General features: G+C 44.3%; 2 protein-coding genes across 2 annotated transcripts in view; one reads left to right on the top strand and one right to left on the bottom strand.

Moving 5' to 3' along the window:
• TCF19 (transcription factor 19) overlaps window positions 1-2,051 on the top strand; it is a gene marked incomplete at its 3' end in the record, with an annotated part of 5,117 nt that extends 3,066 nt beyond the window's left edge. The window contains 2 exon segments of the mRNA XM_083351060.1: window positions 1,818-1,852; window positions 1,855-2,051. Coding sequence (XP_083207186.1) covers window positions 1,818-1,852; window positions 1,855-2,051 — 232 coding nt within the window.
• A 6,881-nt stretch (window positions 2,052-8,932) lies between these two features.
• POU5F1 (POU class 5 homeobox 1) overlaps window positions 8,933-12,606 on the bottom strand; it is a gene marked incomplete at both ends in the record, with an annotated part of 29,446 nt that continues 25,772 nt past the window's right edge. The window contains one exon of the mRNA XM_083351059.1: window positions 8,933-9,223. Coding sequence (XP_083207185.1) covers window positions 8,933-9,223 — 291 coding nt within the window. The remainder of the gene's footprint in view (window positions 9,224-12,606) is intronic.

Below are 12,606 nucleotides of genomic sequence, written 5' to 3'. Positions count from 1 at the left end.
GGCTGTTGGATTAAGCAGGATAGTGATAATGCAGGGACCGAATTTTGTTTTTTAAAAAAGCTATACATGCAAATTATGCTCTGTTCTTTTTTCTCCCTTTCATTTTTATTTATGCCTTTTTATCCTGCCTTTATTATTCTGATAAATAACTCAAGGCGGCAAATGCACACAAGACTTCTCTTATTTTCCCACAACAACCCTGTGAGGTAGGTTGAGCTAAGGGAGAGTGACTGGCCCATAGTCACCTAGCCAGCTTTCCTGCCTAAGGCAGGACGAGAACTCACAGTCTACTGGTTTCTAGCCTCATCCTTAACCATTTAAACCAAACTGGCTTTTTACTGTTATTTACCTTGGTCTTCTGCTTAGCTTTGACCAGAGGTGACCAAGAGAAGCCTTGGTTGTCCCGCATTCTGTGTTCTGCAGGGCAAGAAAGATATAATGGCTCTTTTTCCTGCTTCTGTTATCTTGTACATGAGAGGAAAGCTGTAAATCATCTTGGCCTTTCAGGGGTCTTCATACTTGGCCCTTTTATGACTTGTGGACTTCAACTCCCAGAATTCCTCAGCCAGCGTGCCTGGCTGAGGAATTCTGGGAGTTGAAGTCCACAAGTCATGAAAGGGCCAAGTTTGAAGATCCCTGTCTTAGAGGAATAATATAATGGTCTAATAAGTGATTATCACCATCTATTTCACGTATTTATTAGGTGCTTAGTGACAAAGGTCTCGCATTGGCTGGCTCTGAAGTAGCTTCCAGTGAGAGAAAGGCCTAACAGATTCATCTTTCCTTGTAGGAAATCTACAGCCACACCCTGTTTATTTATCCTGATTGCCCTTTCCTGCGTCTTCTCCAGTTTTGCGACTCTAACCTCTCCTTCCCTTCTTTCCTCCCACGTGGTGGCTTTTGAGTCTGGAAACGTGAACTCCATTCTCTCTTGAATGGAATTTAGACAATACAATTTAGCACAGCAAACTGAATAATAGAAGATGGAATGGTTGGTTCTCAGCCTAAATCATAAAAGATTTAGGAGACTGTTTTCTTAATACAACTTTCTCTTGCTTTCAGTGGGGGAAAAAGTCTTTCCCAGGCATACAAAGGTGACTTGAAGCAAACTTTTAAAAAAACAACAACACCTTGTCCCTAATACACATGAGAATAGATTAGTTCTAAATGGAAAACGCTTCGTATGTTGGAATTCTTGTAAACCCGTCCTGTTCTTTTTTCTTTTTCTTTTTTAATAAATCTCGCTAAAGAACACTCTGGGAATTGGGCTTGGAATCAGTGTTAGCCTTTGCCACAGGGCCTGACAGAAGATGTGGGAGATGTTTGTTTTTAAATGAACAATTCTGATAGGATCTTGACTATTTGTCAGGTCTGCCCTCTTCAGTTGCTTCGCTTTGCTTCATTGGCATCCTGCTGTAAACTGAAAGGGGAGAGGGAAGGAATTTGGGGAAGCTTGGGCTGCAGAGAAGATGAATGAAAGTGGGGAGGGAAGCAAGCTGACAGGAACCAGAAGTGTCAAACCGGAATAAACCAGCCATCAAGGACACCCGTCCTGGGAGGCGTCCAGCTTCAGAGCAGTTCCCAAAACATCAAACCTGGATGTTATTGGACATACTCAGGAATACTCAGATCTACCCTTACTTTCGCTGCAACCACTTGTCTTTAGTAAAATAACCTATCACAACAACCAAATGGAGTCGAGGGTCTCTCTTTCCTAAAGATCTAAGTTGGGGCAGGTGTGACCCTTATTTCAGGAAATGAGCTTGGGTGATTATGATACGTTACCAATGTGTTATCTCTGTTTGGGTTCTTTCCAGAAAGCGTCGTGGCCGGCCTCGGAAGAATCCTTTGGAAGTGCTGGCCAATTTTTCTCCCACTCACTGCCTGCCCTGGAGCGGTGTGCGGCTCCCCGTTGCCGTCTTCCCCAGGATGAGATAGTGGAGTGGGTCCAGTGTGATGGCTGCGACGCCTGGTACCACGTGGCCTGTGTGGGTTGCAGTTACAGTGTGGCGAAAGAGGCGGATTTTCGGTGTCTTGCCTGCCGTTCGTAATGCCAGAAAATTCTCCACAGAAAACAGGTCCCATCAGTGACCAAAAAGATATTTTTTTAAAAAAAATAAAATAAAAGATCCGTGATGGGTGCATGTAGGCTACTGAAAATTTGCACAGGGCAAGCCTTCCTTCAAAGATAAGGAAGCAGAGATTGAATAGGGTGAGCTGTGGCTACATAGAAAGGAACAACACACACACACACCCTTAGACACAATGGGGTGAGCAACCTGGGACACGTAGACAGACTCCTAAAGTTGTCATCCCCGTTTCTTGGGAAATCATTGCCGTGCTGAGAACATGCCACGCTAGCGTTTGTGGGAATGTATCGGGTTGTAAAACTGCCACCTGTCGATCATCTGGAGAAGGTCCACAAGAGCCTGGAGAACAATGCAATGGACTCTTGCTGCAGAGGTGCCACTCCTGAAGTCTTTTGATTCTTCAAGCCTTGCAGAAGATGTGCAGGGAAGAACAATCCATACGTCAGTTGACTTGGGCAACAAATTCATAAAAACAGCCGAATAGGCCAAGGTCAGATTGGCACCCCCTTTCTGATCCACGCCACGTGGTCTGATCGCCATCAGTGCCTTTACCACAGGGAGAAAACACAGAAAAAGCAAACTTGGGAAGGCCGTTCCAAGGATTGCATCTCCAGATTTGAGACTCTTCAAATCTTCACTAAGTTCACGCACGGGACAATTTTCCAAGAATAGGATCTGCCTTGAAAGAGGGACACCTGCTCTTTCTCAAGCCTTTGGCGGAAGTGGGGTGGTGGTGGTAGGAATGGCAGATGGAGAAGCAAGCATGGAGTTAAAAGGTGAAGTAAAGGAAAAAAAGGAAAAAAAAGAGTTCTAAATTCCAGAGAAATGAACGGGCTTTTATTCGAATTGATGAGGCTGGGGCTGGTAGTGTTCATCAACTGCTTTGTCCGTATTTAAAGCGAAGGGTGTCTGCTTGAGTGTTACACCAAAAGCAACAAGGAAGGAAAGGTTTTCCATCCTCGCTTTTCACCCTCTGTTCTCGCCTCCAACAGCGGGCTGAGACTAGTGGGAGGATTTTACTCTTTTAGCGATTGCTTTTTGACTTTTGTAAAAAAAAAAAAAGCTCCTTGCACTTTATACGCTAATAAGGCAGACACATAACTGAGCGCTCCTTCTGATCTAACTCGGCTCCTCTTATGCGTTAAAAGAAACAGCCTGGTACAGTTCTTTCTCAACCTTGGCAGCTTTCAGATGGGCAGACTTCAATTCCCAGAATTCCCCAGCCAGCATATGTGGACTGGCTGGCTGAGGAATTCTGGGAATTGAAGTCTGCGCATCTTAAAGCTGCCAAGTTTGAGAAGCACTAGTCTTGTAGCATCTTGGAAGGCAAATGTGTTTCTTTGTTGGTCTCAGAAGGTTCCTACAGCATTATCCACACTGTACATTGTGTGTCTTATTTGCAGACAGTGAAGCTATTCTGTAAAATGAAAGGCAAGCATAAGATGCGTGCAGATGTGCATGCACAAGGCATCATCCTGGCTACATAGGCACTTCACTTGACTGAAAACTGGGGAGGTACCGTTTCCCCTTGGAAAATTGGAAATCCTCATTCAGCTGTGTACTTAGCTATAGCTCAATGCCAAACGACAGGGAATCTGCTTGTCTAGATGTTGAACAGCCTCTCGGCTACACATCTGGAACGAACTGTATCTTCCAGCTTAGGAGGGAAGACGGGACTGGTCAAGCCACAGAATGAAGAATTTTCAACCTGGGGAAAGGGCTAGAAGCAGGCTCTATCTGCAGGGGAAATCTGTTGAAATACAAGGTTTCTGCTAGCAAAAGACACAACAGATCAAAAGCTGAACCCTTCTCGAAAAAGGATATTTGCTGTAAACCATAGGTTCCGCCCCAGTGGCTGCTTTGTTTTTTCCAAGATGTGTCAACCAAAGCACTTTGCAGTTAAGAAAGAAAGGCGATTCTTAATTTCAATCCCGCTTCTGTTCATCCTGGCTTCGCTATCAGACTTCTCTGCGGTGCATTTGCTCACGTTTGCTGCCTCTAGTGACTCAGTCTGGTTAGCCCGCTTTTTAATGTGCCAAAATGAAAATAAAGCTACTCCGGAGGTTTACAGGGAAATTGCTGCACAGAAGCAAACAAGAAACTCAACCAAAGACTTCCGTAATTTAGGAAAGAGGCATTAAATTTTTATTCTTGTTCATTTGGCAAGCTTGTTTTGCCTTTTTAGGGGAAGGAAGGGTATTCTTTTCCTGTAACAATATTTCTCATCTTGCAACAGGCTTGATCTTAGCATTGAAATAAACCTAAACTACAAACTTAGTGGTTGCATTAATGAGATAAGACTGAACTAGAGGTGTTCAAACTGTTTTTCCTTGAAAACCATCTTAGGGCACTGTAATTACGGTTTTCACCTGCTGAAAGAATGCTCAACATCCTCATTGTGATCTCAGATATTACCAAGTTCACAAATGCAGGTAGTCCTCGACTTAACGAGCCCAAAATTTATGTTGCTCCATTGAATTTTTCTCCATTTTGCAACCTTTTCTTGCCACGTTTGTTAACTGAATCACTGCACTTGTTACGTGAGTCGCACGGCTGTAAAATGAATCTGGCTTCCCCCATGGACTTTGCTTCTCAGAAGGTTGCAAAAAGGGATCACTGTGACCATGGGACACTGCAACCGTCATAAATATGAGTCAGTTGCCAAGCATCTGAATTGTGATCACGGGGATGCTGCAACTGTCATAAGTGTCAAAAAGGGTCCTAAGTTGCTTTTTTCAGGGCCATAACTTGGAACGGTCGCTAAATGAACCGTTGTAAGTCGAGGACTATCTGTGCCCCAGGGTAAGGTTGCAGGATTCTAATCTGGGTCGGTCACCGGGATCAGAGGTTTAATCTTTCGCAGTCGTGCAGGAGCCCATCCTCAGGGAATGTCTCTCTACCAGAATGTGTATTACTATACATAGAGCAGGGGTGGGGAACCTTGGCTCTTTTATAACTCGGGGACTTCAACTCCCAGAATTCCTGAGCCAGCATGGCTCAGCTTGGAAACCTCTCCCTTTCCCCTCAGCATGGCTGGCTCAGGAATTCTGGGAGTTGAAGTCCACAAGTCATAAAATGGCCGAGGTTCCCCACCCCTGGCATAAAACAACCCAAAGCCCACATTCTGATAACTGGAAAGACTAAAACCTCTGGTCCTGGTGACCAACCCAGCTTGGATCTTGTATTACAAACTCCTTGTGAGAACTTTAAAAGGTGGGTTGAGGGTGATTTTTTTTTTAGTGTTCTGTTCCTTTTTGATATGAAATGGCCTCATGGGTGTCTTGCTCAATACAGTACAGGTAATCCTCAATGAAACCATTCGTTTTAACGACCAGAGTGACTCGTTACCGTTTTTCACACTTGCAACAGGTGCAGCATCCTTGTCACATGATCAAAACTGTGTGCTCACCAACCGGCGTGCATTTTTGACAGTCGCACTGTCCCCGGTGTGTGTGTGTGTGTGTGTGTGTGAGAGAGAGAGAGAGAGACGTGAATCATCATTTCTTAAGTCCTAGCTGACTTCTGACAAACAGTCAATAGGGGAAGCCAGATCTGCTTAACGGTTTAAGAACTGCAGCCATAACAATTGTGGCCAAAAACAAAAAAAAGTCGTAAAATGAGGCACAACTCACCTAACGACTGTCTTGTTTAACAAGGGAAATTTTGAGCTTGACTGAGACCATAAGTCAAGAACTTCCTGTATTATTTAAGCAATGGCAAACCTCGAGTTGAGGCGCCTAGCATATTTGGCAGAAATTCTGCAGATTCTCAAATACCCCAATGTTAAAAAAAATCTGCTTGAAAGATATTGCAGCAAAGAGTTCCCCTCCTCAAACAACTCAGTTTAATTTTTGTTACTTCCATTTTTTTTCAACCAACGTGTCATTTTATCCCACTGGATACATTCAGGGCTTGTTCAGTATTTTCTTCCTATCCTAAATAACTGTCCCTCAACCTTGTTTTAATTTTGTAAGCCACCTCGATTCACCACATGTAAATTGGGGGGAGGGGCGCACATGAGTGTATTTAATTATTTAAATTTTTAAAACAACCTGTTCCCTTAATGCCTCAGCCAGTGTGGGCATTGCTGAGAATGCTGGGAATTGAAATCCACAAATACCAAAGCTGGGATTTGCTGGAAAGAGTTTCAAGAGTGTTTTTGTGCCCCTGAACTCCTCGGAGGGACTGGCAGAGAAAACCCCGTGCATCGTTAGCATTTGGGATGCCAGTGGCATAATTGCAGAAATATAATAGGAAGTGATCTAGAAAATTTGAGGAGGAAGCTGAGATAACATGAAGCTTTGAGCAGAGTTGAACAATTCACAGTATGCTGAGCCCAAACCTGTCACTGTTTATCATGTTAACTCATTCCTTCCTTCCCTCCCTCTTTTACTACTTCAGGTGTCAAAAGATAAAGTTACTCTTTGCTTCCAGAAAAAATATCAACCAATAATTTCAAGAAGAAAAAAAAAACCTAGCCCAGAAACTGAATAATAAACAAAATTCTAAATCTGATTAATTAGACAGCAATTATGCCAATAAGCAAAAAAATATATGTAACCCTATGTAACTACAGCTTGCTGGGGGACTTGGGGCTAGTCATTCTTGGCTAATCTATCTACCATGGTGGTGGTTGTGGACAAACACAACCCCTGGGGTTTGTACTGCACTTAAGAGTATTAATACTAAGACTCATCCGAAGAGTGACCTCTCTGCAAAATGACTTGGTAAGTGGCCAATACTCAAATAAAAGTTGCAATCAGGAGAATCCCCTTATGGGCAATTGATTAGAAAGCATGGAGTAGGAACTAATGGTGCTTGTCATTACAATTAGTCCTTGATGTATGATCACAATGGAGCCCAAAATTTCTGTCGCCAAGCAGGACAGTTGTCAAGAGAGTTGTTTTTACACCCTTTCTTGCCATGGTTGTTAAATGAATCACTGCAGGTGTTAGTAACATGGTTGCTAAGTGAATCTGGCTTCCCCATTGACTTTGCTTCCCGGAAGGTCGCCAAAGGAGATCACATAACCACAACCATCATAATTGAGTCACAATTGCCTGGCTGAGGAATTCTGGAACTTGAAGTCCACAAGTCATAAAAAGGCCAAGTTTGAAGACCCCTGATGCTTATGGATAGCCCTTTTATGTATGGTGTGGTATTGGCCACAAGCTTTGGACTATGGTTTGAGTAACTCCTGGTGTCCTGATTTTGCAACACTTGATCCATAGCATGCATTGGTGTTGTGTGCAAACTAGGCCATTTGAATTAGTATGATGTGTGAAGTAATCCACAGGCCGTGACAACAAAGAAAAGGGGTATTTGGTTGGTTTAATTGTGGCCAGTGCAACTTTCTTCATACAAAGATACTCCGGATTTTTTTTTTTAAAAAAACCACACATTCATGCTTATGTTAAGTCAGTCAACATTTTTTTAATAGAGGCCTCTTATGTCATGCAAACAATTGAGCAAATTAGGAAAATCAGATACAAAGTTAACTCATTATGAGGTTACGATTAAAATAATGCAGCCACCAACATTCTTCTCCCATGCCAGATACAACAGTATGTTAGGAAAGAAATGAGGAACGGGGTATGACTTTCAATATTTTAGAGCTAGCTTCCTTTCCATGTTTGGTTTTTTCCTTTGATGTATTGGCCTGCTTTTCCATTTGTAGCAGGGCAGGGACAAAAAATGGGCATCTGCTCCTTGAAAAATATCCTGCTCAAAATATACCTCACACCACGCGTTCTTGTGTCTTAAAGATTGTGGATTTCCAGAGGGGCAGGAGGTGTACTCAGGAGAAAAGGGCATCATTTAAAATCGGATTTTTGAGGACTGCAGTGGCCCTCGAAGTCCAAATGAGAACGTTTCTGGGGACACAGTCGAGGGCTTTCTATCTTGGGGTGGCAGGGTGGACAAAGAACCAAGCCAAAAGATTTCAGTAAGCTTGTTAAGGCCTTTTCTTGGTTAGGTTGTAGACATTTGGACACAAGAATGCTTTTGACGTAGGTCACCCATCAAAGAAATGTTGTACTAAACCAGGGGTAGGCACCCTCGGCTCTTTTATGACTCATGGACTTCAACTCCCAGAATTCCTCAGTCAGCTATGCTGACTGAGGAATTCTGGGAGTTGAAGTCCATGAGTCATAAAAGAGCCGAGGGTGCCTACCCCTGTACTTTAAACGATAGGATGGGGAGGGAGAGGAGAAAAATGAAACCCGAGTCCTTTCTATCTGCAGGGGAGTTGTGTTTCCACAAAGAAAATCGCAAAACCATGGGATTTTTCAGGCTCACCAAGAAGCGAACCTCAAAATCACCTGGCTTTGTGAGGGACAGTTATGAGAACAAAGCCCACTCTGAAGCCTTTATAAGCCCTACCATCTCAACATGCATTAATTAAAAAGTGGTCAGTGCCATCCAGTTATGGTCCATTCCCCAAAAATCTGCTCGGTCCTTTGAAGACAGAAGCATCTGGATTTGGGCTGAGTCAACTGTGTGCACATCAAACTAATAAAAAGACCAGCTGATACGGATCCTGAGGAGAAAAAAGGGGCTGGGAATGAGAGCCACTTTCAGAAGCAGCTGTTGCTTTTTTCCAAATATATAGGAAATCGTTGTAAAAAAATCTTTTTTAAAAAAACCAAAACCCGATTAAAAAAAGAAGTTCACCAAGAAGTTCTGCATCCCTGAGTGTAAAAAAAAGAAAGAGGGACAGAAGCCTAAGCTTTGGCCTCTTCCTTTCCTAAAGGATAACAAATCTAAGAAATAGAAAGGAAATGGCTGGAGGACCTCCCTGAGATTAAAAATTAAAAGACGCCGAGGTTGGCTAGATGGGCTCCTCAGGTGGAATGCATTGGGTGGCCCATTACAGCCGAGGTCGGGGTGGGAGCGATAAAAACATCTCCTTCGTGGAACTGGGGCACGTAAACGGTAGCAAAGGTGGTCGTGTTGTAGCCCTGGGGCGGTGGAGGCAGCTGGTGATGGACGGGGCCAAGCCCGTGGGGCGGAGCTTGGAGTGGCCCATGGGGACATGCTTGGGGGACGGTAGGACCATCGCACTCATCCCGAGACCCAGCTCCTAGGTTGCGCTTGCCCTTCTGGCGGCGGTTGCAAAACCAGACGCGTACTACCTACAGGGATGAGAGATGAGACAAAGGACGGGTTAAGTTATAGCAAGAGCGCTTAGACTCACTGTATATACTGGCCCTTAAGGGACGCGGTGGCTCAGTGGGTTAGGACGCTGAGCTTGTCGATCAGAAGGTCGGCAGTTTGGCGGGTCGAATCCCGAGTGCTGCGTAACAGACTGAGCGCCTGTTACTCGTCCCAGCTTCTGCCCACCTAGCAGTTCGAAAGCACGTAAAAAATGCAAGTAGAAAAATAGGGACCACTACGGTGGGAAGGGAACAGCGTTCCGTGCGCCTTTGGCGTCTAGTCATGCTGGCCACATGACCACGGAGACATCCTCGGACAAGCGCTGGCTCTTCGGCTTTGATACGGAGATGAGCACCGGCCCCTAGAGTTGGAAACAACTAGCACACATGTGCAGGGGAACCTTTATACTGGCCCATAGCACTTTACAACACTCTCTGGGTAGTTTGCAATGTCAGCGTATTGCCTCCAACAATCTGGGTCCTCATTTTACCGACCTCGGTAGGATGGAAGGCTGTGTCAACCATGAGGCTCGTCAGTAATGAACTCCTGCTGTGGGCAGAGTTCGCCTGCAATACTGCATTCTAACCCTTGTGCCACCAGGGCCTATGATAAAGCTGATAACGTTGAGAGACAGAGGACTGTGCTAATGCTCTGCACAATGGCCTTCTCCTCATAGTTCCTTACACAGCCCACCCTCTGGAACAGGGCTCTTCAAACTTGGCCCTTTTATGACTTGTGGACTTCCAACTCCCAGAATTCTTCAGCTGGCATGCCTGGCTGAGGAATTCTGGGAGGTGAAGTCCGCAAGTCATAAAAGGGCCAGGTTTGAAGAGCCCTGCTCTAGAAGGACTCTACATCACCTGCCCCAACAGTAGAAGAAAATCTGAGGTTAATCTCCTGGTTTATGACCACTGATGATGTTACCTAGTTTGGGTAATGAAACATCTGCAAGCAAACAACCAAGCTCAGAGAGCACCAAGGACCCCTCGTGATTCAGTCTGCAGCAGCTAAGCCAGAGTTCCCCAACCGTTTGGGGTTGGCAGGCCAGAGCAAGGGGGAGGGGGGGAAAGAAGGGATGGTTGTGTGTGTGTGTGGGGGGGGTTAACACATGTACGTGCACACACATTGCTCATACGAGTGGGGTCACATGTGGGGGCAACGTGTGAGGCTTTGCACACACACACACACACACACACACACACACACACACGCCCCAGCCAGCCACTCATGTGGCCCACAGGTTGGGGAGCTAAGCAATAATCCATGTTTTCCAAATGGCAATGGTTAGATTGACAGAACACCTCAAGCTTGACAGCAACCAACCACATGAATTGTGCCAAAATGCGAAGCCCAATGAAAACAGAGCATAAGGAAGCTTGTCGGCTTTCCAAGGGATTTAAATAGCTGCCAGTTTCACCCACCTCAGAATTGTGGCAACAATAAAGGTCCACACCAGAGTGCTTTGGACACGCATCAGATGCAGACACAACATTTGCAGCCATTTGGGAATGAGCAACAAGGACTCAATAGCGCTATCTGCGTTTTCCTTCCTTTCTTGAGGATTAGAATCCAAATCACTGGATGGCAGCAAACTGGGGAAGACGGTATAGCACAGGGGTAGGCAACCTTGGCTCTTTTATGACTCGTGGACTTCAACTCCCAGAATTCCTGACTGGCTCAGGAATTCTGGGAGCTGAAGTCCACGAGTCATAAAAGAGCCAAGGTTGCCTACCCCTGGTATAATACATTTGAAAATATACACAGGAAGTCCTCGACTTACAAACCTAAGTGAGGCCAAAATTTCTATTGCTAAGTGAGGCAGTTAAGTGAATTTTACTCCATTTTATGATCTTTCTTGCCACACTGAAACACTTCAGCTAAGCCAGTATCACGGTTGTTAAGTGAATCTGGCTTCCCCATTGACTTTGCTTGTCAGAAGGTCGCAAAAGTGATCACGACACTGCAACCACCATAAACATGAGACAGTTGCCAACAACTGAATTTTGCTCATGTGATCACAGGGATGCTGCAACAGTTTTAAGTGAGAGGACCAGTTGTAAGTCACTTTTTTTAAAATGCCACTAACTTTGAACAATCCCTAAGCGAATGACCCAAGGACTAACTTTTATCTGAAGATATCCCTACTGACACCCAAGTATCCTAGGACCTAAATTATTTGTGGATGATGGAAGAAAGGAACTTGAGACTCAAAATACAAACAATTTCATCAATTAAGTATCATGTGCCAGTAGAGTAGTGTTTAATTTTTAATTAGCATAATGCCAACACATAAATGGGCACAAATGCAACCACTCTTGGAATAATAATAATTAGTAGTAGTAGTAGTAATGGTAATAACAACATTGTCACTTTGAATGTACACCAATCGACATACATCAAAATGAAATTTCGTTGCATTCGGACCTCAAGGGTCACCACCTCCGATATACACTCCTCGTTCGTGGCCAGGTCAAGTTTCAGAACTTTCAGAAGCTACAGAATATTGTGAACAGTCAAGTAATCTCCCAAATAACTGACAATCAGAGCTGGGAAAAGAGTGCAGAAAGTGGCAACAGTGCAATCAAGACACTACATCTTGTTTCACTTAATCAGTAGGACTTCCCTTATGTGTACAGTTCAGGTAGTCCTCCATTTATGGCTGTAATTGAGGGTGTAAAGCAAGTCACTCTGGAACAATGGATTATTTTTTGCACTGGTTGTTAAAAGCCATGGTCATTAAATGAACCCATTGTTTGTTATGGGGCGGGTTTTTCTGGAAATCAGAAGACCATGCTGGTTCCTGGGGAAAAACATAAATCAATAATATGACCCCAGGGTGGTACAAATGGCCCTAAATGTGGGTCAACTGCCAAGTGCCCAAAATACGGTCACATGACCGTAGGGGGTAAAGGTAGATGTTGGGACTTCACATCTGGGTCACGCAAGTCCCTTTGTTGGGGTCTGTCATAACATTAAATGACTGGTCATAGGTTGAGGACTACCTGTAGATGCTTGGAAACACAAGCGAGAAGATTCATGCGTGCCTGTATTTTTCTTAGCACCTGGCTGACTATTATGGGACATTGAAGCTAGGCTATATGGGACCTGAACTGATCCATCAGGATTGCTCTTATAATGTGTTCTGAGAACAGAAGAAGCTTCTTAGCTGAGAAGAGAAATGTTTTCAAAGGAAAAACCAAGAAAGTCCAGTTGCCTTTGGGACAGCCATGACTGGATGGTTAACAATCTCCATAGATATGTTCTTAGAACAAAGATTATGAGTAGAGGTTGCTGTGATCTTTATATATTTCCAGAGGCATCTGTCTGGTTGATGTTAGTAGAACACTATCTCAAGAGTTGT

Source organism: Vipera ursinii (assembly GCF_947247035.1).
Source record: "Vipera ursinii genome assembly, chromosome: 2".
Lineage (NCBI taxonomy): Eukaryota > Metazoa > Chordata > Lepidosauria > Squamata > Viperidae > Vipera > Vipera ursinii.
This window is presented reverse-complemented; position numbering and strand designations above follow the sequence as displayed.